Below are 26,448 nucleotides of genomic sequence, written 5' to 3'. Positions count from 1 at the left end.
TCTCCATCTTACCAACCTCAGCTCAGACACAAGGCGACCCCACTCCTGCCCCTTGATACCACAGATCTGTGTGTTTCTCCTCTTCCTTTCAGGACAGTTATAATGCCCCTGCTGCTTCCTGGGCTCAGCCTTTCTCTAGGGTGCCTGCTCCCCCTCCTCTCTGGGTGTGGAGCCCCACTTCCTTAGGCCTGCTTATATCAATCCCAGATCTGTCCCTGTCCTTGGACTGGGGCCACTGTTCCCTGACTCCTTAGAATTCTTTTCTGACTGCCACGACATCCCTGAATCTCTTCCTTTGTACGTGTGTGTGGATACAGGTGCATGTGTGTGCGTATATGTGTGGAGGCCAGAGTGTCAACTTTAGCTGTGGTTCCTAAGGTGCTGTCTACCTTGGTTTTTCAAAGACAGGGCTCTCACTGGCTAAGAGCCCATCAAACAGGCTATGTTAGCTGGCCACCAAGCTTCTGCTGTATTAGGGTTACAAACTCACGTACCACCACACCTGGCTTCTGCTTTTTTTTTTTTTAAAGTCGCTTCTGTCCTCACGCTTAGAGGGTATGAACTTTACTGACCGAGCTGTCTCCTCAGCCACTCCTTCTTGCCAGGCCTGCCCTATTCAGCCCGGACAACTTCTGCTCCTTCCGTTCTCATGGAGGGTTCTCTACTCGCAAAGATGTCCTCAGGGACCCATTTAACCCTAAGGTTGAACATTTACCTGAATCAAACTTCCCACATGTATGGTAGAGTTCTTAGTTCATCCCCTGCTTCAGTTTCCCAACACAAACCACAGTCTCACAGCCTAGATATTCCCTCACCCACCTGCCCCACTGTTAAACCCCACCACTGTCCAGGAAAGCCACCTCCAGTCCCACACCTACCCCTACCAAGTACGCATGCATGTGCCACAATAGCACCTGCCATTCCTAACAAGGGCCATGCCCATATCCATATTGCCAGCAAATTCTAACAGTTGCAAGAGATGCATTGCCTGACCCCTTTGCTTACTGGCTCAAGGCAACACACATTCTTTGCAGGATGTGCCCAGTAGCCAATAGTCAGAATGCTGCACATCCACGGTAGGGGCTGGTCTTGTTTGGATGCTCTGCATCTCTAGTGTTACTAAGCAACGTCCTTTGAGTAGCAGGTAAACAAATGATCTTAGATCCATAAGCAGATCCCTGCATGCCTATAATCGTATGGCAGTCATGCAATGTCCCTGTGTGAGTGTGTGTGGTGTATGCTAAGTGGGAGGTAGGAGGGCAGGGAAATGCACACCGAGGCCAGAGGAAGACATTGAGTGGCCTACAGAATCATTCTCTACCATCTTCCTTTGATACAGGGTCTTTCATGGAGCCCAGACTGCTAGACTGGCAGCCAGTGAGCCCCACCGGTCCTTCTGCCTCTGCCTTCAACAGCACTGGGGGGGTCAGGCATGTAGGACCAACCAATTCCAATTTTTTACGTGGTGGAGATTTGAACCCCAGCCCCCTGCCTTTGACTCTTTGGTCCCCCCTCCCCCCAGATCTCTGTGCTTGATCAAACCGCTCAGCAGGCGATTTCTGCTCAGCCGTGCATGCCTGTTCTACGTTGACAATTGTGGAAATATTTCTCCTGACCGCAGAATCTTTCACACTTTGTGTTTAACCAGCCCTCAGATTACAACTTGACAGGAAGGGCCGAGACACGTGCAAAAAATAAAAACAACAACTGTAGATTCAGCTCTTTGATGACGTCAGCTACATGAGAACAGGTTTTTCTCAACAAGTGAGGAGAAAATGACTTCCTAAATGCTTTTATATCATCGGATGCCAGGGCTGGTAGTCTTTCTGGATTTATCAGCAGTGTCTCACTATAGGCAGGAGTCTAGACCATATACCATTTGGCTGGCTCAGTGGGTGGAGCGCTTAGCTAGCATGCCCAAAAACCTGGGCTCCATCCTCCAGCGTTATATAAACCCAGTCTGTTTCTGTAATCCCAGTGGTGGGAGGCAGTGGCAAGAGGAGCCCCGGGGTCATTCTTAACAACATAAATGGGAGCTTGAGGACCACACGGATTACATGAAACCATGTTAAATATTAAATAAATAAATAAATAAATTGTGCGTTTCTCAGGAAAGCACTGGTGTTAGGTTTTAAGGGCAGATTAAGCTCACTATACAAGAAAGATACCCTGAACCTTGCCCTCTCTGATAGGGTAAGAGAATAATAGAGTCCCTTAGTGCCCCAGGAGGCAGCTGGTGCCCAGAAATGCCTCGGAGGCATAAATCCCATTGTTTTTTTTTCCTGCTTGGGGCGGCAGTGGGAACTCCAAGGAAGTGCGCACTTGCGCGCGCACCCGCTCTCTCAGTTTTGTTTTCCTACCCCGTCCCTTAAAAGTGTCTCGGGATGAGGGTGGGGGAGGGTGGATGAGGTGGGAGGGAGGGTGGATGGGGGTGGGGTAGGGTGCGAACTTGTGCTTGTTTATTATAACTTCATTCCCTTTAAAAGGAAAAGTATGCCCGGAATCCGGGAGGTGGCAACGGAGTCCGGGTTGGAGAGGACGTGACCGACCCACTCAAGTTGGGTGACTCTAGTGTCAGTTTCTAGAATTTCCAGGGTTGACGCTAGCACCGGCATCCCCCGTGCCCCTTGAGACTGTCCCCTGCACCCCTCATCCCGGCGGCCGGCTGGGCGGAGCTGCACTCGCGGTTTGGGTGTGTTCCTCCCTCAGCGGGACCGTAACTCCTCTGTCCGGGACACAGCCAGTGGATTGCCAACCGGTGCTAGGCTGCCAGGCGCGTGACCACCATGACGGGAAGGTAACTGATGTCTTAGGTTACAGGTGGAGGGTGACATGGGCTGGGACAGATGCGGGAGTGTGGACCGTGGTAGCGGGAAGTCCGTGGTCCCGCTGCTCCTAGGCTGTAACCTCCTGGGACTGAGAGCAGCGGGCAGGGCAGGGGAGTCCCACTCTCTTTCTCTAGGGTGTGTGTGGGCAATGGTAGGTGTAGTTCTAATGACAGGGATTCTCTCAGGGTGACCCAGGCCAGGGACTTGTCCAAGGTCACAGCCAACTAAAGATGAAAGCATTAAAATGTGGCTGAGAACCGTAAACTTCCCTGGCACCTCTCTGTGTGTGATCCTGAGTGATAGTCATTCTAGATCCTTCCGTTACTTCCTCTGTAAAAGTGTGTGTGTGTGTGTGTGTGTGTATAAAAGGGTGTTTAGGGGCCTGTGGGGAACTGTCTCTAAACCCTAAGTGCAGGGCTCTGTGAGAAGCAGGGAATATCCCTCTAGTCTACCCGGGGCAAGGCACTTAGGTCCCTTGGTACCATTTCACAGATAAGATAATCCAGGTTCCAGAGGGTCCCGAGGCGGGTCACGTGTCTACAAGAGTCCAGCCAGTGTTGGCTTTGCAGTTACTTCTGGAATATGGCTGGATAAAAGTGTGTGGGTCATAGCTTGGCTGGAAAGTCTGGTTCCAGAGGACCAGGGCCCTCTTCTAGCCAAGAGCTGACAAGTGTGCCTTTTTGCACTATGCCTTGCTACACTGGGGTTCCTGGGGGAGCCTTGCCCCTTTTGCGATCTTTGGTGAAGGATCCTGGGAGTCAGGGCAACGCCCAGTAGTGTGGGCTAGTGTCCTGAAGATCCCTTGAGGTCCAAGACAGTCTTCTGCCTCAGGGACACTCTGCTGCTGACCACCAACGCTGTGACTGGGAGTCCTGAGGTAGCCCTGCATTCAGAAACACTACTTAGTCTGTCATGGAGTGAGACCCGCCCTGCCCTCCTGCTTCCTAACTCTGGGCGAAAATTGCAAGAACCTGTCCCACCCCAGGTGGTAAAGCTTTTCCCACAGACTCTGTGCCCCTTCTGTGTCCTCTTCAGCCCCCTCCCAGTTCCTGGCAGAAATCCTTACCAATTTCTTGGCTTTCTGTCCTCAGCCCTCAGCTTTGAGAGAAAAGCAGTCACAGAGTCAGACGCCCAACTTTATCTTAAAGTGGAAATGTGATCCAGAGCAGAGGGATGAGGCACCTGCTAAGACTGGGTCCCTCAACCCTCTCTGGATCGGCCAGTCATGGGCGGCCAACAAGAAGAAAATTCAGGAAGCTATTTTTGGTGGTGGGAGCACAGATTGGGAGATCTGCTAGCCATGGGGTCACAGGGGACAAGGATCTCTTTTTTGCCCTGGTACTATTGTTCATCCTAGAGAACAGAGAAACCCCTAGGCATGGGGACTTCAGTAGCACAGGGAATGTTCACAGTGCCCCTCTGCGGTGATGCCCTCTTTGGGCATTCTGGTGGCTCTCTTCAGCTCTTGCCTTCAAGCATCCTGTTTGTGGGTTTTAAGTAGCTGCGAGATGACACTGTGTCCACCGCAGGTTCCAGGCTTGGCTTCCGTCCCTTGTACACACAGAGATCCTAGCCAGGCTTGTCTGGGAGGAACACCCATCTGACTCAGACTTCAGAGTGGGCGAGTCTCTTCTTGTCCTGGGAGTTGTGGGGGTTTCTTAGCCCCATGTCATGCATTCTGTGTCCATTGCCTCAGTGAGGTGGGCCAGGTCTTCATACTTGGATCCTGGAACCCCTACCAGTCCTTCATGTTGCTTGGAGCCAGGCTGCAAGGATACAGCTTCTTTGCTCACACCCCTCAGGACCCTCCTGGTCACCTCTCCCGGGGGCAGTGGTAGGCAAGAATAGAGAGAGGGCTGCGAGGAGCCACCAAAGAAGACCTGGCGTAGCACCCTTTGTAAATGTGCCCATTGGTGCTGTGCAGGGAGATGGCTGTAAGGAGACAGCCAGGAGGCCGGCAGCCAGGGAGGCCTAGACGATGGAGCTGGGAGTCAGGGTCAGGGCCTCCTGGAGATAGAGTGGACAGGATGTCATCAGAACTGTTAGAGTCAGGGCCTAGGCACTGTCTGCCATCTTCTCAATGAGCCAGTTAAACAGACAAGTAATAATGAGAGACAGAGAAAGAAAATATATTCAGTGTGGTCACATTGGGAAGAGAAGCAGGGGTCCTGTGACTGCCTCAGTTGTTTCCCATCCCAATTCATCTTTAGGGTCCTGACGTGAAGTTCAGCTTTAATAGAAGGCAGAGGAAAAGCATGGACAAGAGGTCCTGGTCAGGGTGTGGTGCTGCCCATCCCTGGCCCATCACAGTCTCAGCTCCAGCCTCTTCTGCAATCCTGGGGACAAGCCCCTCTTCCGGCTGGCCCTAGGCTTCATCATCTTTCTCCCCCACGATGAGAGTCCTGGGGCAATTCTGATTTCTTGGGGGTCATGGCTTCAATAGTCAGACAGCCAAGTCAGGTGCGGCTCTCTCTGCTTTGTTTCCTACCACATCCCTTAAAAGTGTCTCGGAATGGGGGCAGGAGAAGGCATGGGTGGGGGAGGGTGGGGGAGGTGGGAGGGAGAGTGAGTGGAGTGGGGTGCAAACTTGTGCATGTTTATTGTAACTTCATTCCCTTTAAAAGGACTCCTCCCTTATATGGGTTATTTTTTTTTTCTGGGAAGATCACATGACTCAGTCACATGCTTAGCAGTCACACACACACACAAAAAGCCGTGTAGCAACTACCACAGTCTGTTCTGATTCTGTTTGATTCCCATTGCCAGGAATCAAAGTCCATTTTCTGATTCATCTGATCTTGTGAGGGGCATTCCCATACTTGCATGGTACAGTCCGTTTATCAAGGAGGCGTACCACCTCATATCATGCAGAGGAAATGACTTCTTCCTTGGGATTTCCCCCCAAGGATGTTCCGCTTTCAGATGGTATGGCTTTGGTGGCATGCAATAGCCATTACATGAAAGAGGAAGACTATCGTAAGGTAGGCATAGAAGGGTTGCTTCTGCAGATCCTCCATTGGTCATCTTCGGTTGTACTCACCCTTTCTTATCTTACCATGACCACACATACATGTGTGCACGCATGCACACACACACACACACACACACACACACACACACGCAATAAATAAATAAATAAATATAGATAGCAAAGACAGGCTGGCCTCCTATTCAATATGTAGTTGACAATAACAACCTTGAACCTCTGATTTTCCTGCTTCTCCCTCTGGAGGGCTGGGATTACAGGTATGCACCACCACATTCGTGTGTCTTTAAAATGACACATTGTCGAGAGTTCTGGATTCTAACATTTAAGACTTCTGTATGGGAGAGGCTGAGATACTTTGGAGGCATGCGATTAATGCTGCCTATCAAAACTCTCTGCCTAAGCCTCTGTATGTCTGCAGCTATCCACATCAGAAAGTGGGCATGTGAGCATGTGGAACCTTTTGTCTTCTTTGGACTCAGCTTCTACATGGCCTTTAAAAATATTTGTTGAATCAATCATTGTTGGGCAACTTTGGAGCTGGCTGCCCTTACAGATGGTATTCTGGGCAGGGCTTGTTAATGAGTACCACTCTGGATTTGCTGATGTGTGCTCTTGGCACCGAGTGCAGAAGGCTGGCCCTGGTCTCAGTGGTCTGAGGACCCTTGGTTGTCAGGGGCAATGGTGAATGTGTCTGTAGGACGGACGGCTTGGGAAGATGCTACACATGCTCTCTGATCTCACCGGGCTCCCTGCTCTGCCTCTGTCTTAGTGACTACAGTGATAGCTCAGGCAGCAGTGGCCGTGGTTCCCATACTCTCCTAGGGCAGATGTCTTTGGGTGTCAAGTAAAAATCATGAGGACTTCTCTAAATGTTGGCAATGTGGGCTTCTTTTTAGAATGCTTGGCTCTTTTGTGTGTGTGTGTGTGTGTGTGTGCACTCATGGGCAGCTGAATATATGGGGTGACTGTGCATGGAACATGTATGGCAGTCAGAGGACAACCTTGGATGTTATTCCTCAATTTCAATTTCTCATATACCTTTTTTCCTCTTTCTTTCTCTCTTTCTTTCTTTCTTTCTTTCTTTCTTTCTTTCTTTCTTTCCTTCCCTCTCTCTTTCTTTCTTTTATTTCTTTTCTTTTCTTTTTTAGCTGGGTCTCTTATTTGCCTGGAAGTTCCCCACATTATCCAGGACAGCTGTCAAGGGAGTTTCCAGAAACCTACTTTGCTTTGCTTTGGGCACCCCCACCCCGTGTCACCACTATGAGATTCCAAGTGACTAACCACTGCACTCGACTTTTTAAACTGGTTTTGGGGGTCTGAACTCAGGTCCTCACACTCACAAAGCAAATGTTTTCCCAGCCGTTCCATTCTCAAGCATGGACACTTAGCTCTTGGTTGGCCAAGATCCTAGAGGACAAGAACCCAGGGTTTGAGCTCTGAAGCTGGCGGTCATGCGGCAAGCTCTCAGAGAAGGAAGCAGGGTGGCGCACGGACCTGTGTGGGCCCTGCAGCTGCTTTTTTTTTTTTATTGTTGTTGTTTCTTCTCATTCTTATTCTTCAACTTTTAGACAGGGTTTCATTTTGTGGCCCTGGCTGGCCTGGAACTTACAATATAGATCAGGCTGACCTTGAACTTTCTGTCTCAGTCTCCCAGGGGCTAGAATCAAAGGCAAATGCTTGCTTGGCTGTTAATTTCTTTCTCCTTTTTTGTTTTTGTTTTTTATTTTTTGGAGCCAGGGTTTCTCAGTGTAGCTTTGATGCCTATCCTGGAACTAGCTTTTTGTTGTTGTTTTTTGGTTTGGTTTGGGTTTTTGAGACAGGGTTTCTCTGTAGTTTTGGAGCCTGTCCTGGAAACTAGCTCTTGTAGACCAGGCTGGCCTTGAACTCATGAGATTTGCCTGCCTCTGCCTCCAAGTGCTGGGATTAAAGGTGTGTGTCACCACCACCTGGCAGCCATTAATTTCTTAACCATTCTAAGGATTGGCTTGGCTCACACTCTTCACTCCCCACACTCCCCACCGCAGTGTGCCCAGGAGCTCAGGCTCCCCACTATATAGGAAAGGATAGAACTCAGCCCTGTTTTGGGACCTGCCCAGGCTCGGGGCCCTCCTTAGGCCCTGGTTTCTGGGAGCTGACTGCCTAGCAGGAACAATATCCTTTCTGTTCAGATCTAACTCTGCTGCCCTTTGGCGATCCAGCCAGTAACTTGAGTTCCTGTCCTGCGGAGGAGGTTCTCTTTGCTGTGTCTTACCAAGGGGGAGGCGGCTAATGACGGGGTGGGGGTGGTGTGGTGTGTGTGTGTGTGTGTGTGTGTGTGTGGCTAGCTACGTGGGGGCTGTACCTGCTGCGTCCCACTCTGGCCACGCAAGGCTTGCAAAGAGCTCAGGTAAATGGTGAGAGACTGGGTGGGGTTGCAAACAACAATGGCCGGAAAAGCCAGTACTTGCCTGGAGTACTTGCTTCGGAAACCCCTCCTGGTCCTTCTGACAGGCTGGCTACGCAAGGCACAGGAACAGGGCTGGGTTAGAGCCAGAGTGGGGGAGCAGGCGCCACTTGTTGGAGCTGGTTTTGATAAAGTCTGAGGTTTGAATGCTTAGGTAGGTTAAGGCACCCAAAGATAGGCACCAGAGACCAATTGCTCCATATCATCCCTTTGGTGACTTTCAGACTGGGGCTATTTTATTTTGTGAGATGGAGTCTCGTGTGTCCCAGGCTAACTCTGTCTCACAATGCAGCCAAGGATGATCCAGCCTCCATCTCCCAAGTAGTGGAATTACAGACTTGGTTTCACGTGTTTCATGCTGAGGACTGAAGCCAGGGCTTTGGGAATGTCAGGCAAGCACCTCACCAGCTACAGAATAGCTGATTTAGTGTCACCTTATAGAGGCACAAACCTGGGCTAGTGGTCAAGGACATCACTACCAAAATATGGCTGTGATTCCAGCACAGGTTAGACAGACTCTAAAGCAGCAACTGCCTGATTCTCTAGAGAGTAGACAAGGGAGAGAAGGTAGATGGAGACAGCGGGGTTTGGGGTGGTCCCCACAGTAGCTCAGGGGGTTAACCTGGGCTTAGGAGGATTCTGGGAGTCCCAGAGGAGAGAGACCAGGTGGCATGGCTCCTATACATGTTGCCTCAGGGTCATCAGGCTGGAAGATAACCTGAGGAAATCTAGGGAGAGAGAGCAATGGGGCAGTGGACATAGGGTCATTGGCATTAAGGAGCACATGTCCCCAGAGGAGTAGGTGGAGAATGAAATGTGGGGGAGGAGGGTCAGGGAGCTACAGTCACAGACGGGCAGAATGAGGACCTGGTAGCACAGGAAGGGAAGCCATTCCGGGGCTGACATCACTCAGGTTTTTCTGAATTTCCTGCCAATGACAGGGAAGTTTGAAGGGGAGCAAAAGGACTGAGCCCCAAAAATGTCTCTGTGGGGCTAAAGCAACAGCTCAGAAAAAAAAAAGAAACAGCTCAGTTATATGGTGCTTCATGTGCAAGCAGAAGGGCCAGAGTTCAGATCCCAGCACCCATCTTTAAAAAGAAAGCTGACCTCTTGTCTGTCATCCCAGCACCAGGGAGACAGAGACAAGCAGATCTCTGGGTGCTCAGTGCCCTGCCTGGCTGAACTGGAAGTGAGCCTGTCTAAAAAACAAGGTCGAGAAGAGAACATTTGACCTCAACCTCTGACCTCCACACCCATAGGAACACTAACACGCATGCCTGTGTGTGCACATGCCATCTTTGGCAGAGAACAGAGACAGAGGGAAGGTATTGGGGAGGCCACGCTGACTCAGATGCTATCTGCCATCTGTGGCTATCTGCAAAGCGCCTGTCATATGCAGCTTCTTCTTTAGGGGGGCCAGCACAGGCCAGCACGGGTAAGGACCTGTGGTTCACCTGCATGCAGTCAGTTGGAATGGGGCCCTCCCTGGTCAGCTTTGGTTGTGTCTGCTATGAACTGTGGTGACAGGGTACAGGTAACGAGGGACTGGAAGTGACCCCAGGGTGGATATAGCAAACAACACGGCCAAGGCCCAAGGAGGGATGTGGGCCCTATAAAGAAGCTTAGGTTCTGACAAGACCCCAGGAATGTGCAAACACATGTTAATGCAACCTTCTGACTTTCTTTGAACTTCTGGTTCCTACCTCCTGCCATCTCTATGTTGTGACAGGTGTGACGTATTTGAAGTGTTCTTGATAAAAGGAGAAAAGGAGACTGAGCTGCTGAACCAGAGGCATATAACTAAGGTTTCTAGAAGGCAGGTTTTGGATGGATTTGGAGATTTGGATAGGAATCTGTTCCCTTGCCCTGTCCCACTTCTCTGCCCTCTTCTTCTTGCTTTTCTTCTTCCTTTTCAGACAAGGTTTTATGTAGCTCAGGTAGGGCCCCAACTCAGGTGGGTCCCCAACTTGCAATGCAGTTGGTGGTGACCTTGATCCTCCTGCCTCCACTTCCTGAGTGCTGGGATCACAGGTCTGAGCCACCATGCCCAGTACTATGCAGGGCTAAAAAATCCAGCCCACGGTTCCCTTGCATGCGAGGCAAGCTCTCTGCCAACTGAACCACATCCTCAGCTCCTGGAATATGTTTCTGATGGTGAAAATGCATCCTGTGTATGGCTGTCTAAGGCAGCGTGTTAATATCTCAGTATTTACACGATGAGAAATAGGGCTGTCTTTGTGTCAAACCCTGTTAATCGTGTGCAGCCTGGTGACCTCTGATGCGACTAGGGAGACAGGCCAGATCGTTCCAGGGTGGCTAAAGGAAGCTTCCGTTGGAACTTTAGACACTGTGCTTGCTGCTCAGGAAGCCTCTCTTTTCCCCAGACCTGGCTAGTGCTTGAAATAGTGCAGACACTCCGCAAAGACCCAGTGAAGGGCAGGAAGTAGCTTGTGTATAACAGACTCTCCTGCAGGCATTGCCTTTTATAGACAGCCGGCGCTGGACTTGTTTTACAGATGAGGGTACTAAAGTTCACAGGACTTGAATGCATGGGCTAGGGATGTAGTTGGTAGAGTGCTTCCCTAGCATACATGAAGTCCTGGGTTGATTCCCAACACTCAGGAGGTAGAGACAGGAAGATCAGGTTCAAGATCAGGCTAAGATCTAAGCCTGATAGCCTGAGTTCAATCCCTGGATCCCACATGGTGGAAGGAGAGAACCAACTTCTGCCGGTTGTCCTCTGACCCCCATACATGTTAACAAGGTACACGCGTGGGCATGTACACACACACACACACACACACACACACACACACACACACACACACACCATAAATAAATAAATGGAACAAAGAGAAAAAACCCTATGTTTCCTTTAGACAAGGTCTCACTCCATAACCCTGACTGGCCTGGAACTTGTTTTATAGGCCAGTTTGACCTCAGACTCAGAGGTCCACCTGCCTCTGTACCCCTCAAGGGCTGGGTTAAAGGGATGTGCCACCATGCCAGCATCAAGAAGAACTTTTAAAAGAAGTCTGTCATCTTCCTTCCCAGGCCCCCTCACGCATAAGCAAGGGCTAGAGTAGAGGAAGAACTGTCTAGGATGGCCAGGCCTGTGAGACGCCCCGGGAGATGAGGGGACAGGAAGAGGCTTGAGTTATTCCCAGGTGATCCTCAGCAGGCCTCCTTTAGTGTTTGGAGCAGAAAGACGTCCCCAGCTCATCCCAGACTGCCCTGTTTTTGTCAGGCCTAGGGATGTCTTGTGTCGTCTGTCAAGACTATGGTTGTCTGGAGTGCTGGGGGTGACGGCTGAGGAAAGGGTGGTACGCATGCTCAGTTCTGGGTTTGGCTCTCAGAAACGTGCAGTGCTGTGCTCTGAGGGCGGGGGCCTGGTTTTCTCTTCAGAGGATAGCCCGACAGGCTGCTCTTGGCTCTAGGGCTGACTGTGTGAAGGAGGGTATGGAATGTCCGTCCATCTCTGACCCTCTGCCCTCTGGCAGGGAGTGTAGGAGGCCACAGGCCTTCCCTGGACTGGTCACGGCTGGGGAATTCTGAGATGTATCCCGAGTTATGGGAAAACAACAGTCCTCTGGATGGAGTTTGAAATCTGCTTAGCTCTGGACTGTGTAGGTGTGCTGCACCCTTACCTTGGGTATGGTCCTCATCTTCCACTTTGGGCAAGTCAGCCCAGCTTGCCTGTGAGCTTCTGGGGATTCTCCAGTCCCTGTCTCCCATCTCCCCAGAGATGTGATTGTCTCTGTTTCCCGGGCACTTGGACTATAAGTGTGTGTGTGTGTGTGTGTGTGTGTGTGTGTGTGTGTGTGTGTGTGACAGAGAGAGAGACAGAGAGAGAGAGAGAGAGAGAGAGAGAGAGAGAGAGAGAGAGAGTTTGGTTACACACTGCACCATGGTCTGTCTTGAGAGAAGTCAGGCAGGAACTTAACAGGAGCCGAGGCAGAGACCATGGAGGAAAGCGCTCACTGTCTGGCTCCCCACGTTTGACTCAGCTGCTTTCTAAAAACCCAGATCCACCCACCATGAGCTGAGCCCTCCCACGGGAACCACTAGTGAAGAAAATGTCTCCTACATATGCCCAAGGCAAGTTTGATGGGGGCAGCTCCTCAGTTGAGGCTCTCTCTTCCCAGATATTCCTAGTTTGTGTCAGATTGACAAAACTCACCAGCACTTTAGATGGGCCAGGCATCGTGGTGGAGAGTTTACGGTGGAGCAGTCATGAATGAGGGCATGTACTTACACCCCAGCACGGTGGGGAGGGGCACAGAGAGAGGCAGGTACGTCCCTGGTGCCTGCCCGTCAGCCAGCTTAGACTACTTAGTGAGTTCTATCCAGGTCAGTGAGAGATGCTGACACACACACACACACACACACACACACACATACACACACACACACACACACACACACACACACACACACACACACGTGGGTGGTGCCTAAGAAACAACAGCTGAGACTGCAGCCCTTCAGCCCTGCAGCCCCCACCCCCATGCATGTGCCCCTGCACAAACAACATGTCACGTTTTAAGGAAATTTACAACGTTGCGCCGTGTTTGTTGTCATTAAAGGTTGGATCCACCTGAACCTTTTAAGCAGGGGCATGTATGTCCCCGGGCCAGTCCTGCAAGTCTGCTGGCCAGTGTTGACCTCCTTCTCCTTCTGTCCCCTCTAGCAACATGTCTGAGTGCTTGGCTGACGCCATGTGCCAGCGCTGCCAGGCCCGGTTTGCCCCCACCGAGCGCATCGTCAACAGCAACGGGGAGCTCTACCACGAGCACTGCTTCGTGTGCGCCCAGTGCTTCCGGCCTTTCCCCGAGGGGCTCTTCTATGAGGTGAGGAGGTGCTGGGCAGTAGCCTGTTCTGGAAGAGTGACCTGGCCAGGCTCTGAGGCAGCAACGCTGAGTTTCACACACTGTGTTGGCCCGTCCCTCAGCTGGGAATTCTGCAGTCACTCTTCTTCCGCTGCCCCTGGATGGGCTGTGGGCAGCCCTGGGGAAGGAAGAACCCCACCGTGCCACTCGCTCTCCATTGGGTCAGACAGTGAAGGCAATGGCTGAGGGATTCCATTATCTGGGGAAGATGCTTTAGGAACAAGAATTCTCATGGCTGGAGTTGGGTAAGCAGGTGATGTTTGATGAGGTCGGAAGAGAAGAGATAAACACACACATACATACACCCACACATGCACCCCCCCACACACACACGCACACATACACGTGCACATACACACGCACACACATGCACACACACGCACACATGCACACACATGCACATGCACACATGCATACACACACGTACATATGCATATGCTTACACACGCACATGCACACATGCATGCATGCACACACATGCATATGCACACACATACACACGCACATGCACACATATACAGACACTCCTCTGCAGGAAGAGATCTTGGCAGAAGGAGCAGCACATGAAGCGGTACTGAAGCAGAAGCATGTGGGATATTTGGGGAGAGGCTGGTGTAGCACAGGTAGAAGCAGGAAACGAGAGGGAGAGTGGCAGGAGCTAGACAGAGACTCTCCATCGTCCTATCTTAGTGGCTCTCCTTTGGGGTCTTCTGTTCTGTAAGAAATCGGAGATACTTAGGTTTGGAACAGAGGAGTCACACCCTTGTCCCACATGTAAAGAAGACCCCTCTACTCAAGGCATGTGACATGTGCCTGTAACACTAGATCGTGGGAGGGTACGCAATGAAACCGTCTCAGAAACAAAGTGGAAGAGAGAGAAAGACTCTGGGCATCGTCCCACACAGAGGCTGTGGGGCAGTTGGGAAAGAAGCTGGGATACCAGTTGGGACCAGGAGTGGGATCATTGAGTCTTGAAATAGTTCAGAGAAGCGTAAAGGGCCCTGAATTGCCCACACCAGCTCACAAGAGCAAGTAGTTAAATCCTTTCTAAACACAGCTGTTCTTAAAAAGTAGCTCATGCCTGGGCCGAGGAAATGCCTCAGTCATCAGAGTGCTTGCCTCGCAATCATGAACTCTTGAGGTTAATCCCAGAACCAATGTAAAAGACCAGCAGGGCATACCAGCCTGTGCTGTGTCCCGGAACTGGGGAAGGAGAAAGACAGGTGGATTCCTGAGGCTCACAGGCTAGTCAGTCTGTCTGGTCTATTTGGTGAGCCACAGGCTAGTGAGAGACCCTGTTCCAGGGGGATGGGGGTGCCGACATACACATAAACACACACATACAGTAAATCATATCAATGTACAGGGGTATAGTACTTTATTAAAAAGATAACAAACACTTAAAATGTCCTACTTCTCATTATTTCATTACACTTTCATGTCATGTAGGCGTCTGAAATTATTTCTGCCTACGTGGCGCCATTTGTGATGTCGGCACGGTACTAGCCTGGCAGTAAGATCTACACCACAGCATCTGGCAGACCCAGAGTCAGGGCCTCTGTTGCCTTTTGCCAGAGTTGGTTAAACACTGACTGCACTGCTCCACTGGGCTGCAGTGGAGGAGGGCAGGACCAGAGCTCAGAGAGGGCTGTGTTTCTTGCGGGGGAGGGGGAGGGGACGCTGGGCATCATCGGTTGACTGATGTGGGTATGTGGCCCGCATGCCAGATTAAAATCTCCTGTGGCTCTCCAGGCTCCTGAGAGACACTGGCTGGCTGGAGAGGCAGCAGAGGGCTGGAGAGCTCTCTGTGAAGGGTTTTAGACCAGAGCCAAGCAAAGCACATAGTGGGTGTTTGGGAGATATTGCCGCGGAGGAAATTCAAGCCTCTGTAGCCTCTCTGGTTCACTGGGGAGAGCTGCGTGTTGCTTTAGAAGAAGAAACTTACAGAGGATGACTTTGAACTTCTGCTGCCTCCATCTCCCAAGGGCACTGCTACTCCCCATTTATGCAGCTCTGTGACCCGAAACAAGGCTTCCTACAAACCGAGCTACAGCACCAGGTTTTTTTTTTTCTTTTCTTTTCTTTTTTTTTTTTTTTTAAAGAAAGCAAATTGTTAAGGGAGTGGAAAGCAGAGACAAGCTTTGGTCATGCTTGTTACAATACATGACAGTGGCTGACCGCAGCACTCGGGGGCTTGGCTTTGTCAGGCCAGTTCCCCAGGCCCTTCCTGTGCTCTCTTTCCTCCCTCTTCCTTCCATGGGTCTTCTGTAGTCTCCCGGGACACTGATCTGGTCAGACATGCAGGACAGATTTGACTCATTCTTCCCCAGCCCCAGCTCCAGCTCTCACCTCAGCTTGGCCTATTGTCAGGCTCCTCGGGTCCTCAGCAGATAGCAGAATCGCCAAGAGCTGACCTTGGACCCTCAGCATCTCTGTGAGCCTCACTTTGCACTCTGCTAAGCTGCACGGCTAGTCCCCTGCTCCAGCTAGCTTTAGAAGGCTCTCTTCTTCAGACCCCAGGCCACTGTTACTTATTAGGGACAAAGGATTGCGGGGATGATGAATGACCTGCTTGTCTTTTGTCTGTGGTCCCGTTTGCAGTTTGAGGGCCGGAAGTACTGCGAACATGACTTCCAAATGCTGTTTGCTCCATGCTGCGGATTCTGTGGTAAGAGCTGGTGACAGCACCTAGGGAGGGGGAGGGGACAAGTAGGGAACGGGCAAGAATGGCACACTACTTAGCCTGGGGACTTTTCCCTATCGCCCCATTCTGTCTTTCTGAGCATTGCTCTTGAAAGAAGGGTGCTTGGACAAGGCTGAACTGGGGGAGGAGCCCCAGGCACATAAGACTTGGGAGGTACCAAAGGGGGAATGGGCCCTGACTGACAGCTGAGATCTCTCCTCTTCCAGGCGAGTTTGTCATTGGACGCGTGATCAAGGCCATGAACACCAACTGGCATCCAGGCTGCTTCCGCTGTGAGCTGTGTGACGTGGAGCTGGCTGACTTGGGCTTTGTGAAGAACGCAGGCAGGTGAGGCTGCTGCAGTTGTGGGCAGAGAGGAGAGTCTCTTCCCCCACTCTAGGAGACATGGTCTGGCGAAGGCACCTTCCAGGCTCTGCAGAGCCCTGTACTGATCTGGCTGTGGACCTTGTTCTACCCCTACTAGACGGAGAACACAGTCCCAAGGGCATGGATCAGGATGGGGGTGGCAGAGTGAGGACAGACAGGGCTGCCTCTGGGTAAGGGGCATTCCTTTGGGGTGAAGGGTCTTGAGTAGCTATGAATGGATGAGGAGTTTTCAGTTGACAAATCCCTGTTACCCTTGACACCCCACCTGCTGCTACCACACCATGCCTTCCCTCCTGTACGCACATGTCTGGAGGATGTTGGACAGACAGCCCTTAACCAAGTTGCCCAAGTTACCCAAATTCAGAACTGTAAGCCTCATTGGTACTCTGGCTGTTTTCCTTCCAAGAAGCCCTGCTCTTTCTTCCCACCCCTGCCTCCCTCACTGTGGGTTCTATACCTCTCCTGTAGGCATGACCTCATCTCCCACCTGCGTGGGAAAGCTTTGGGGGAGCTCCCAGCAACACCTCTGTGCCCTGAAGTCCTGAGCATAGCTGTTGACCTTTTCTTTATCTCAGGTCAAGACCGGGGTGGGGAGCATCAGGTCCTCTCCTTGGCCTCCAGTGACCTCACAGCAGGGCCCTCTTGCCTAAACCATCTCCTTTCCCAGTGAGACCTCTGTTCTGTGCTAGCTTCCTCCAGACTCTCTCTGCACAGAGGTGTTCTTTGGGCCCATGTCCATACCTGCCCTTGAAGATGAAGTTTTGGGTCTCTCAGCGGCACATCTGGACAATGTCTCTCCCTTGCTCAATGTCCCTGCCTGTGTGGCATCTCCATTTGATATCTCAACACAACAGGACCCAAGTAGAGCTGCAAGATCCTCCTCCTCTGACCCAAGTCTGCTTTTGCATGCCCTGTGCCAGAAAAGGCATTCCAGAGACTCTCTAGCTTCCCGCAAGAATGCCCTTCCTGTCTGGGTACTTGGTTCTCTGTCAAAGCCCCTCTGTCACTTTTGTCTCAGCCTACAGTGATCTTGTCCCTTTGCTATGCCACCGGAGAGGCACATGACCTCTCTCTGGTCCTGGCATCTGAAAAGCTGGTATGGTATTGTATTCAGCAGGCTGTCTTGGTAGGGACCACAATGGTGGACAGACCAGTACTGGTGAAAAGCAATGCTGAGCATCAGGGGCATCAGTCTGGGCTTTGCTCTTTCTGAGATGAGCCATTGAGCCGTGGCTCAGCGGCTAGGAGCACCTAACGCTCCGCTCTAGTGCCAAGGGACGTGGGTTTGAATCCCGTCTGGTTATAATGATAACGATAATCAATAATCGACCAACCGATAGGTCATTATAATCGGAAAAAAAAAAGTTTGAGCCGTGACTCTGAGATGAGCCATGCACGGGCAACCACCCCATGCTTTGGAAGACAAAATGTAATAGAAGAATATAGGGTTTTCTATTGATGGCAGTTGTAGGGTTAAGTCTGAGAGCCCTTCTAACCTAGAATGGCATGTGGCGCTCCATGATGCATAGCTTCAGGTTTGCCTGGGCCACCTGAACCACAATAAGGGAGGCATTGCTTGCTTGGTCATTCTTGGAAGGGAAGATAATCCCAGGGGAGGACATATGTGTCATGTTGAACTAGCACAATAATTTCCTTCACCTTAAGGCTCGACTATGTTTAAGAGTAATACAAACAAGTACACAAAAAAAGGATACATTAGAGTGTCCAACACATGCTGACAAGTTCAACAGTTCAAAGCCAGGCAACCGAGGCTAGTAGAAGCCTTCTGGGGTTGAGTGAGGTGGAGACAGGTTCACACACCAGACTCCCTGCCTCTAGTGGGCTCTAATGGCTGTCCATCTATGCCATATGCCTGACCAGGCCACCTTCTACTGAGAAACTCTAGACACTGTCAGGCTAGAGGCAGGCGTGGAAGCATGGTTATAGCAGGAGAGTCCAGAGCTGTGTTTGCTGGGATCACATGCCACCAGTCTGAAATGTACTCATGTGTGGCTCACATAGAGTCTGTGCCCCCTAAAGTCAGAGAGAGGTCATCTCCCAAGGCTGGCAAGGGGTACACGATATACCATGCACTTCAAAGGAAGTATCAGACATTCCTCGTGTTCCATTGAGATTTGTGCTGCCTCTTTTTCTGGGTCCTGGGCAGCTTGCTTTCTGGGTTATTCTGTAGGGCTTTGTTGCTGCGGGCTTCTGTATATGAAAGAAGCTGAAAGTTTAGTGGGGGAAGAAAGATCCCCATTGTTCCAGAAATGTCCCTGTGGTTCTTCTCTATTTAGTACCAGTGAAGTCACTGGGTGTCTGGGAGCTGTAAATAAGACAGACCAACCGAGTCCCTGTGGAAGGGTGGGCAGGGCATCCTGTAGTTAGCTAGTTAGCCCTCCCTCTTGATGCCTTTGCTCAGACTGGATGGCCTTGCAGTGAAGACCTTGGAGCAGGGCACGAACTGCTGACATTTCAGTTGGTTTGCTCAGGAAGTGGTGAGGGAAGACAGAGGTCTTTAGGTGGCCCTGGCAGCATGTGCCCCAGTGGAGAGCTGGTTCTCTGACAGCTGGCCTAGGGACAAGACGTCCTGGAGGCTCACAGCTCAGGGCTCACAGCTCGGATCGGGCACTTAGGGAGCTCTCATTGGTCTTTCCTTCAAAGCTGGGAGGGGGGCCTGTGAGCCGTTTGCTGCAGAGCAAGTTGCACAAGGCATGTCGGAACTTCTCAGCCACGAAGAAGTACATGACAGGGTCCAGGGCCCCATTGAGGCTGGTGAGACAGGAGGTGATCCGGTTGCCTAGGGCCAGGGCACGCTGAGCAGAGCATGAAGTCCCCCCGCCGCGGTAGTGAAGCACGTAGACAGAACGGTGGACGTGGTAGGGCACAAAACAGATGAGGAAGATGGCCAGAACCATAGCGATCATGCGGACGGCTTTGTTCTTGAGATGCTTCTCTATACGGGGACCCTGGCGTAGGCTGCGAATGATCAGCAGGTAGCAGGTGACTGTCGTGATAAAGGGGAAGGTGAAAGCCACAGCCAGGGATGCCAGGGCATGGTGGGAGGCCTTCTCCCGGTACAGTTGCAGGCAGACAACCGTGTGGTTGGTCTGCACAGTCTGTGGGCTGACTAGCAGTGGGGCCATAGCCACAGCCACCACCACCCACAGGAAGGCACAGGCCAGGTGGGCATAGAGAGGTCGCCGAAGCTTGAGGGACTTGACAGGGTGCACGATGGCCAGGAACCGATCAGCGCTGATGCAGGTGAGGAAGTAGATGCTGGCGTACATATTGAGGTAGAAGAGGAAGCCAGTGAGTCGGCACGGGATTTCCCCGAATGGCCAGTGATTCCCAGAGAAGTGATAAACCAGCCGAGTGGGCAGGACCAGTACACAGGACAAGTCGGCCACCGCCAGGTGCATCAGGAACACGTTGGCCGGGGTCCCTGACTTCTGGTCCCATATGAAGAGCCACAGGGCCAGAGAATTGCCCACAAAAGCTAGGATGAAATCCAGAAGGTAGAAGCAAGCGAAAAGCATGTTCTCTAGGGGCGTCTCCTGTCCACATTGCTCAGAGTAAGCCAGGGAGGAGTTGTCCATCAGACTCGGTAGGGCTGCCTCCAGGGCATTCATGTTGTGGCTAAAGGCAGAACAGGGGAACAGAGCTGGAGGGAATACAGAACCAGTTATGGGGTCCCAGAATGTGTCCCCCAAGGTCAGAGGCAGGACCTCTGATGCCTTCAGAGTCTCCTGTCACTAACTTGTGAGGAGTGGAGCTACTCTAAGCTTGACACAGCTGCAGAACTGCCAAGGGACAGACACTCCTGGGTCTGGGGGGTTGGGTGGAGTTTCTGTGTCCTTTGGAGCTGACTGAGTCTTAGACATTTTGAACGTCAATCACAGGCCAAATCCAGCTGAGGCATGGTTTTCCCGGAAAGTAAGGAGGTCCTGGGGTAATGGCTGGAAGACTCAGAATCTGGACGTTACTTTCTGCCCTGTGCCTATCCACTCCCTCAGGCCTAGAGAGTGGAGTTAGTACCAGAGGGAAAGGGAAGCAAGCTTGATTGCCTGGATTTATGAGGCCAGCGAGAGCCCTTACTTTCTTTTCTAACCCCACCCTAAGGCAGGCATAGCGTTGTGTGTCGGGGTCCATTAAACTCGCTCCCCATGGGAGAGTAAGTAGGATCTATTGCTGAAAGCCTAATGCTGGATACCCACCAGTCCTTCAGTGTTGGCTTGCCTGGTGAGCCTGCTTACTCTGAGTCCCAGGACCTCTCTGACCTCTGACCTGGTCCACAAGGAACAATAAATCACTTCTTTTTGTCCCACCTTCTGGCTCCTCCCATGCTTGTTAGCATGGCTCCGTCAGAGCTGCACTGGGCACGCTTTCTGTCATGGCACCCAAGAACCCCAATATCTCTGGAGTTTCCCACACTTAGCTGCTCAACTCCATTTTGTCAAGCTTTTCTGGGTGAGGGCTGGGTTTAGGAAACCTTCGCCAGGGCCTCAGACCAGCAGGGAGTCCCTTCCAAGTCAAGGTATTCCATAGCCCAAGTTGGGGTATGAGGGCATCCTGCGCCTTCCACGATACAGTTTCACCTCTGGGGGTCAAGGGGACCCTGTGGCCAGAACTGGGAGTGTGGCTCATCACATAGCATGCCCTGGAGTTGCCCATCGTCCCTTGTGGGGCATTTCCAGGACTGGCTACCTAACTTTGGGGGCTCAGTGTAAGATGAAAATGCATAACCCCTTGCTCAAAAAGTAAGAATTTGGGTTGGGGATGTAGCTTAGGTGGTAGAGGGCTTGCCTGGTATGCGTGAGGCCCTGGGTTTGATTCCCAGCACGTAAACTGGGTGTGGTAGCGAGTGCCCGGAATCTAAACACTTGGAAGGTGAGCAAGAGGTCAGGGTCATCCTCCATTATATAGAGTTCAAGACCAGCCTAGACAACAACAATAATTCTAGAAAGTAAGAATTTCAGGGTAGTGGAAATTGTCAAACAGCTCAGGGCCTGATAGGACTGGATGCTGACTCTACTCTGTCACCTCTGCTGAGTCCCCAGAGGCTCCCCACCCTTCCCCGCCCACCCCTGCCCCTTACCTCTCACAGAGGACCCAGGAGGGAAAGGACAGGAAGCAGGCAGACTGTGAGCCAGCTGTGGATGGTGCTCCAGGTAGACTCCTCGTAGCTGCAGGAGGGAGGCTTGACTATTTAAGGAGAGCAAGAGAGCCCACAGCGTCTGTGAACCTGAAAAGCTGCTTCGTTCCTGAGGGGTCCTTTGTGGGATAGGCTGCTTGTCCAGCTGGGTCTGCTTCCACGGAGTATGCACTGAATATTCCAGTGTGTCCTCAGATTGTGCGTACCCCCATCCCCCAGCCAGGCCACAGAGCACCACAGAGGCCAAGTGTATGACTGTCCTGGGAGCCTGGGAGTGTGCAAGAGCTGGGCCGGGTGGGGGTCTTGGGCTGGAATTGACAGACACAACAGGATATTTCAGAAGAGGATGATTTTCTACTAGTGGGGGGATAGGGAGGGGTCAGCTACCATGGCAACGGGCCAGGATCCCAAGCTTACTGGGCTGGCGGCAGGATGGGGGGTTGGGGGTTGGGGGGTGTTGTTATGCATGCCAGGGTTAGAGCTGAGGAGTCTTGGGCCAGATGAGAGGGGATTCTTTCAGACACTTGCTGTAGGGTCCTTGTGTCCTGTCCTGTATAATTAGGCCCCGTTCGGGTGTGTGGAATAAATCATGGCCTTTATGTGGAACTCTGCACAGCTGCAGGCGCCTTATAAAGGGGGAGCTGTCTGTGCTGTGGGGCTGGTGCAGCCCGGCAGGCCTGCCTTTGGCCTGGGAGGGCTTCGCGGCTGAGCATGGCTAACAGGAGGGCCGCAGTGGCTCCCTGACCATGGCTTGCTCCTTCTGGGGTGGCTCAAAGCTGGGATGGGTTGGGTGTTGCCCGTGAGTCATCAAAGTTCAGCAAGGCTGATATCACTAAAGGGGCAGCCGTACAGCACACTCAAGCCAGTGTTCTTAGTCTCAAAGGACTTCACATTTTCAGTTGAAATGTTTGAAATTACAGCCCAGCATAGAGCTCAGCCAGTGCAGGGTTTGCCCAGTGTGATTGCAAAAGCCTGGGTTCTATAAACTGTGTGGTGGCTCACTCCTCTGCTCCCTGCGCTTGAGAAGCAAAGGCAGGAAGATGAGAAGTTCAAGGTCATCTTTAGCTACGCCTTGAGTTTGAAGCCAGCCCGAGTTACTTTAGATCCTGCCTCAGAAACAAACAAGCAATACATTTACAATTATGCGTGCTTAACATCTGGGGAGGCGCTACTGCCCAGCGTATCTGTTGTCAGCTTGTCTTTTCACACAGCGCTGTGCAGCTGGGAATTTTGCCCCATTTGACAATTGAGAAAGCCAAAACTCAGAGAAGTGAAGTCATTCACCCTGTGGCAAACTCCCCCAAGTGGCAGAACCCGCCTCTGTACCCCAGCACATGTCACTGCAGAAGTAACGCTTCATGTGCATTTGTTCCTTTCTGTTTGCCTGGTGCATTTTGACATGAGAATTCCTTTTTGAGGGAGAGGATTTAAGAAAGGGTTTCTCTGTGTAGCCCTGGCTGTCCTGGAACTCTCTCTGTAGACCAGGCTGGCCTTGAACTCACAGAGATTCACCTGCCTCTGCCTCCCGAGTGCTGGGATTAAAGGACATGTGAATTCTTACACTCTACCTTACTTTTTCCTTTTTGTGTGTGTGTAAGGGGAGTGTGTGCACATGTGTGTACATAAAGCAGGAAACCCAGTTGAGTGTGTAGGTGGTGGTTTCACGAAGCTCTAAAGGCATGTTAGAGAGAATTAAATGATACCCGAGGAGTTGGAGGGATAGCTCATCGAGTATATTTCTTGGAAGCAAGAAAAACCTGAATTTGATCCCCAAACCCATGTGAGAAACCTTGGTGAGGGAGGCAGCATTTGCCTAGAACTCAGCACAGGGAGGTGGAGGCAGGGAGGTTGTTGGGGCTCTTTAGTCAGCTATGGTAGCCAGATGGGCAAGTTCCAAGCCAGGGAGAAACCCCGTCATTGAAAACAAGGGGAGGGGCCGCAGAGACGGCTCAGTAATTAAGAGTGCTTGCTGCTCTTGCAGAGGTCCTGGGTTCTCGCTCACAATGGCTGGACGTGAGAATGACTGCCCTAAGCAGAGCATTCCTGGATTCGCCTACTTTTTTCACTTATCTGAGGCGAAGGGTTGACTCAAAGGCCTTGTGTATGCTGGGACTTGAGTTACACCTTCAGCTCATCACAGGCTTTCTGAGGTAGCTTCAAGGACATTGACAATTTTCACTTTTGCAATAGAATTTTAGGGATCTGAGCTGTGTGTGTGGAGGCCAGAAATAAACCTTAGACGTTGATCCTTAGATGCCATCCACCTTGTTTTTTTTTTTTTTGTTTTTTTTTTTCCTTGACAGTGTTTCTCTGTGTAGCACTGGCTCTCCTGGAACTCACTTTGTAGATCACAGAGATCCACCTTCCTCTGCCTCCCGAGTGGTGGGATTAAAGGCGTGTGCCACCATCGCCTGGCTGCCACCCATCTTTTGTTATTGTTGTTTTGGGACAGGGTCCATCGCTGGCCTGTAGCTTGGCAATCAGGCTACGGTGACTGAGAGTAGACCCCAGGCTTCCACCTGTCTCCTCCCCCAGCACCGAGGTAATAAATGTATACCACCATGTCCAGCTTTAAAAAACAATTTATTGTGACTGTGTGCCATGGCATGTGGTAGAAGTCAGAGGACAACTTTTAAGAGTTGGTTCTCTCCTCCCACCATGTAGGTTCTAGGGATGGAACTCAGGTCATTAGGCTGGGTGGGAAGTACCTTTACCTGCTGAGCCATCTCAGTGGCCCACGTCCAGCTCTTTAAAGAGTGAATTCTGGGGATTGTACTCGGGACCTTATGCTTGCAAAAACAAGTCCTTCATCAACTGAACTATCACTGGGGAGATGGGGGCAGGCAGATCCCTACAGCTCACTGGCTAATTTAGCCAAATTGGTGAGCTCCAGGTTCTGTGAGAAGCCCTGTGTGGAACAAATAAGATGGGGAACAATTGAACACTGACCTGAGATTGACGCGCACATATCTGCATGCACAGGTGCACAACACACACACACACACACACACACACACACACACACACACACACTAAAAGGGTCAATGGTCAGGTGGCTGTGGAGGTTGGTGGCAGATAGAGAATTGCCCCTGTGGATTTTGGAGCCTGGGAAGGAGGCCCAGGTCCCAGCAGGATTACAGCACTGGAGTGACAAGTGGCGAATGGGGACCAAGGAGCATTGGATGGAGTTTCTGTGCACCTTTGCCTGGGGAGCTGAATCTAAATTCTTTGCACCCTCAGTGACGAGGAAACAGAACCTGTGTTGATTTCCTTCTCTGTTAAGACCACAGCTGTTGCTCAGAGCAAGGAGCAGAATCAGAAATGACTGAAGTCCTCACAAAAAAGGACTCTGTGATGACAGAGGCTGGGTTCAGGAGCCTCCCTGACACACAGCTTTACTTGTCTCTGGGGACAGAAAGCGCTTGTGAGCACTAGGGCCCCTCTTCATCCGGCAGACTCCAAAGGATGGGGTGAATGAGCCCTGCAAGGATTTGGTCACCCTGCCACACATTGTGGCATTCTAAGACTTACATTCACTGTCGCTTGCGCTAAAAGACATGTGAAAAGTAAAACGTCTCAGCAAATGACAACTAAATGTCCCTTCTGTATTATACAATGGCCTAGGCCTAAACTCAGGCAGCCTTGGAGAAGAAGCAAACACAGGCATTCTAGTATATGTGTACAGTTTCCTGGATTTGGGTGTTGGGGTTCAAACTTGGGTCGTTGGGTTTGGAGGCAAGTACCTTTACCTGCTGTGGTAGCTTACCTGCCGCTGTCTTTTGCAGGGTGGGGGAAGGTATCCCTTTCAGAATCCTTACCTTGGCTTTCTGTGCCTTGCAATAGGAAACCTTTCTCAAACTTGTGCTCATTTACTTAGAATTACCCAGCTGTCACTGAGGCCACAAGCCGGGCTCTAGACTTCCTTTCCGGTTGATGGCCAGACAGTTCTGGCAAGAGGTAGAGGAAGGATTCTTCTCCCTCACACTGCTCTCACCTCCTACAGGCACCTTTGCCGGCCTTGCCACAGCCGCGAGAAGGCCAAGAGCCTGGGCAAATTCATCTGCCAACGGTGTCACCTAGCCATCGACGAACAGGCCCTCATGTTCAAGAATGATCCCTACCACCCGGACCACTTCAACTGTTCCCACTGTGGGTAGGTACCCAGTCCTGGTCCTGTGGATGGCAAAGGTGATCCTGGCTGCCACAGGATGGGGCTGCTGGGATTCTCACCTGGTGCAGAGGTAAACAAGGCAGCCTACCGCACAGGCTGTAGGGTACAGGTGGGTGAGGCGGAAAACCCCTCTCTGGAGCTCTCTGTCCAGGAGCAGGAGCACATGTATTTGAGGGGGGCAGAATAAGGGGCAGGCCCTGGCCCTCAGGACTCTGGTTGAGCTGTAACAGAGAGGAAAGAATGGAGTGTGTAAGGTTGGTACTGGTGTTGAAGAGGGGAGAAAGAGGAGAGAAAAGCTGATGACCTCCTACGGTCCCTTGATTTTCCTTCCGTGCTTGCCCCAGACACTCAGTCTGGTTTAGAGGGGAACAAGAAGAAAAAGACTTTTCTCTAAGAAGCTAGCTGGACAGGACACAGGCCCTTTCTGCAGGCCTGGGCGGGGGCTCTGTGCCCTGGGGCCTGTCTGGGGTGCACACAGGAAGGCTCCAGAAATCAGAACAAGCTGGCTCAGCCAGAGCAAGGGCCTCAGGCATAGTACCCTAGACCGACAGTTGTGGTGGCCCTACAGAAGGTAAGGGCTGCCCCTAAGGATGCTCTGTGCTGTCCTCTAGGAAGGAGCTGACCGCCGATGCCCGTGAGCTGAAGGGGGAGCTCTACTGCTTGCCTTGCCATGACAAGATGGGCGTCCCCATCTGTGGGGCCTGTCGCCGGCCAATCGAGGGCCGTGTGGTCAACGCACTGGGCAAGCAGTGGCATGTGGAGGTAAGCCTGTCAGAAATCTGTAAGTGGGACACGGATCCGTATTAAGAAACAGCTTGGTTAACAGTCTGTTGGAACCTCAGCCCAGGCCATGCACGGGCTGATTCCCTGTGAGAAATGTTCTTGAGGGCAACCTCTCCTTGT

The 26,448-nt window shown here is 51.6% G+C and overlaps 2 protein-coding genes across 5 annotated transcripts in view; one reads left to right on the top strand and one right to left on the bottom strand.

Annotated features, from left to right (window-relative positions):
- The window catches only part of Lims2 (LIM zinc finger domain containing 2), a 35,359-nt gene that overhangs the window by 5,429 nt on the left and 3,482 nt on the right, over positions 1-26,448 (top strand). Inside the window, exons 1-6 of one of the 3 annotated variants that reach the window (XM_085700018.2) lie at positions 2,487-2,797; positions 12,951-13,110; positions 15,751-15,817; positions 16,060-16,180; positions 25,378-25,527; positions 26,157-26,307. In XM_085700018.2, coding sequence (XP_085556144.1) covers positions 2,787-2,797; positions 12,951-13,110; positions 15,751-15,817; positions 16,060-16,180; positions 25,378-25,527; positions 26,157-26,307 — 660 coding nt within the window. In that variant the 5' untranslated portion in view covers positions 2,487-2,786. Of the gene's footprint in view, positions 1-2,486; positions 2,798-5,592; positions 5,810-12,950; positions 13,111-15,750; positions 15,818-16,059; positions 16,181-25,377; positions 25,528-26,156; positions 26,308-26,448 lie in introns of those variants that run through there. The other 2 variants (XM_048442559.3, XM_048442558.3) reach the window with 2 other exon arrangements.
- Positions 14,511-21,621, bottom strand: Gpr17 (G protein-coupled receptor 17). 2 transcript variants are annotated; one of them, XM_048442563.3, is made up of 2 exons: positions 21,318-21,621; positions 14,511-19,883 (listed from the first exon to the last, which is right to left on the bottom strand). In XM_048442563.3, exon 2 carries the CDS (start codon positions 19,849-19,851, stop codon positions 18,832-18,834), a length of 1,020 nt encoding a protein of 339 aa, XP_048298520.1. In that variant the 5' UTR covers positions 19,852-19,883; positions 21,318-21,621; the 3' UTR covers positions 14,511-18,831. The 2 variants fall into 2 exon arrangements, with proteins under 2 accessions (XP_048298520.1, XP_048298519.1); XM_048442562.3 differs by having other exon boundaries at positions 14,511-19,858; positions 21,318-21,620.

Source organism: Myodes glareolus, chromosome 13 (assembly GCF_982192425.1).
Source record: "Myodes glareolus chromosome 13, mMyoGla1.1, whole genome shotgun sequence".
Lineage (NCBI taxonomy): Eukaryota > Metazoa > Chordata > Mammalia > Rodentia > Cricetidae > Myodes > Myodes glareolus.
The sequence above is the reverse complement of the archived record's forward strand: the minus strand, read 5'-3'. Positions and strand labels throughout refer to the sequence as shown.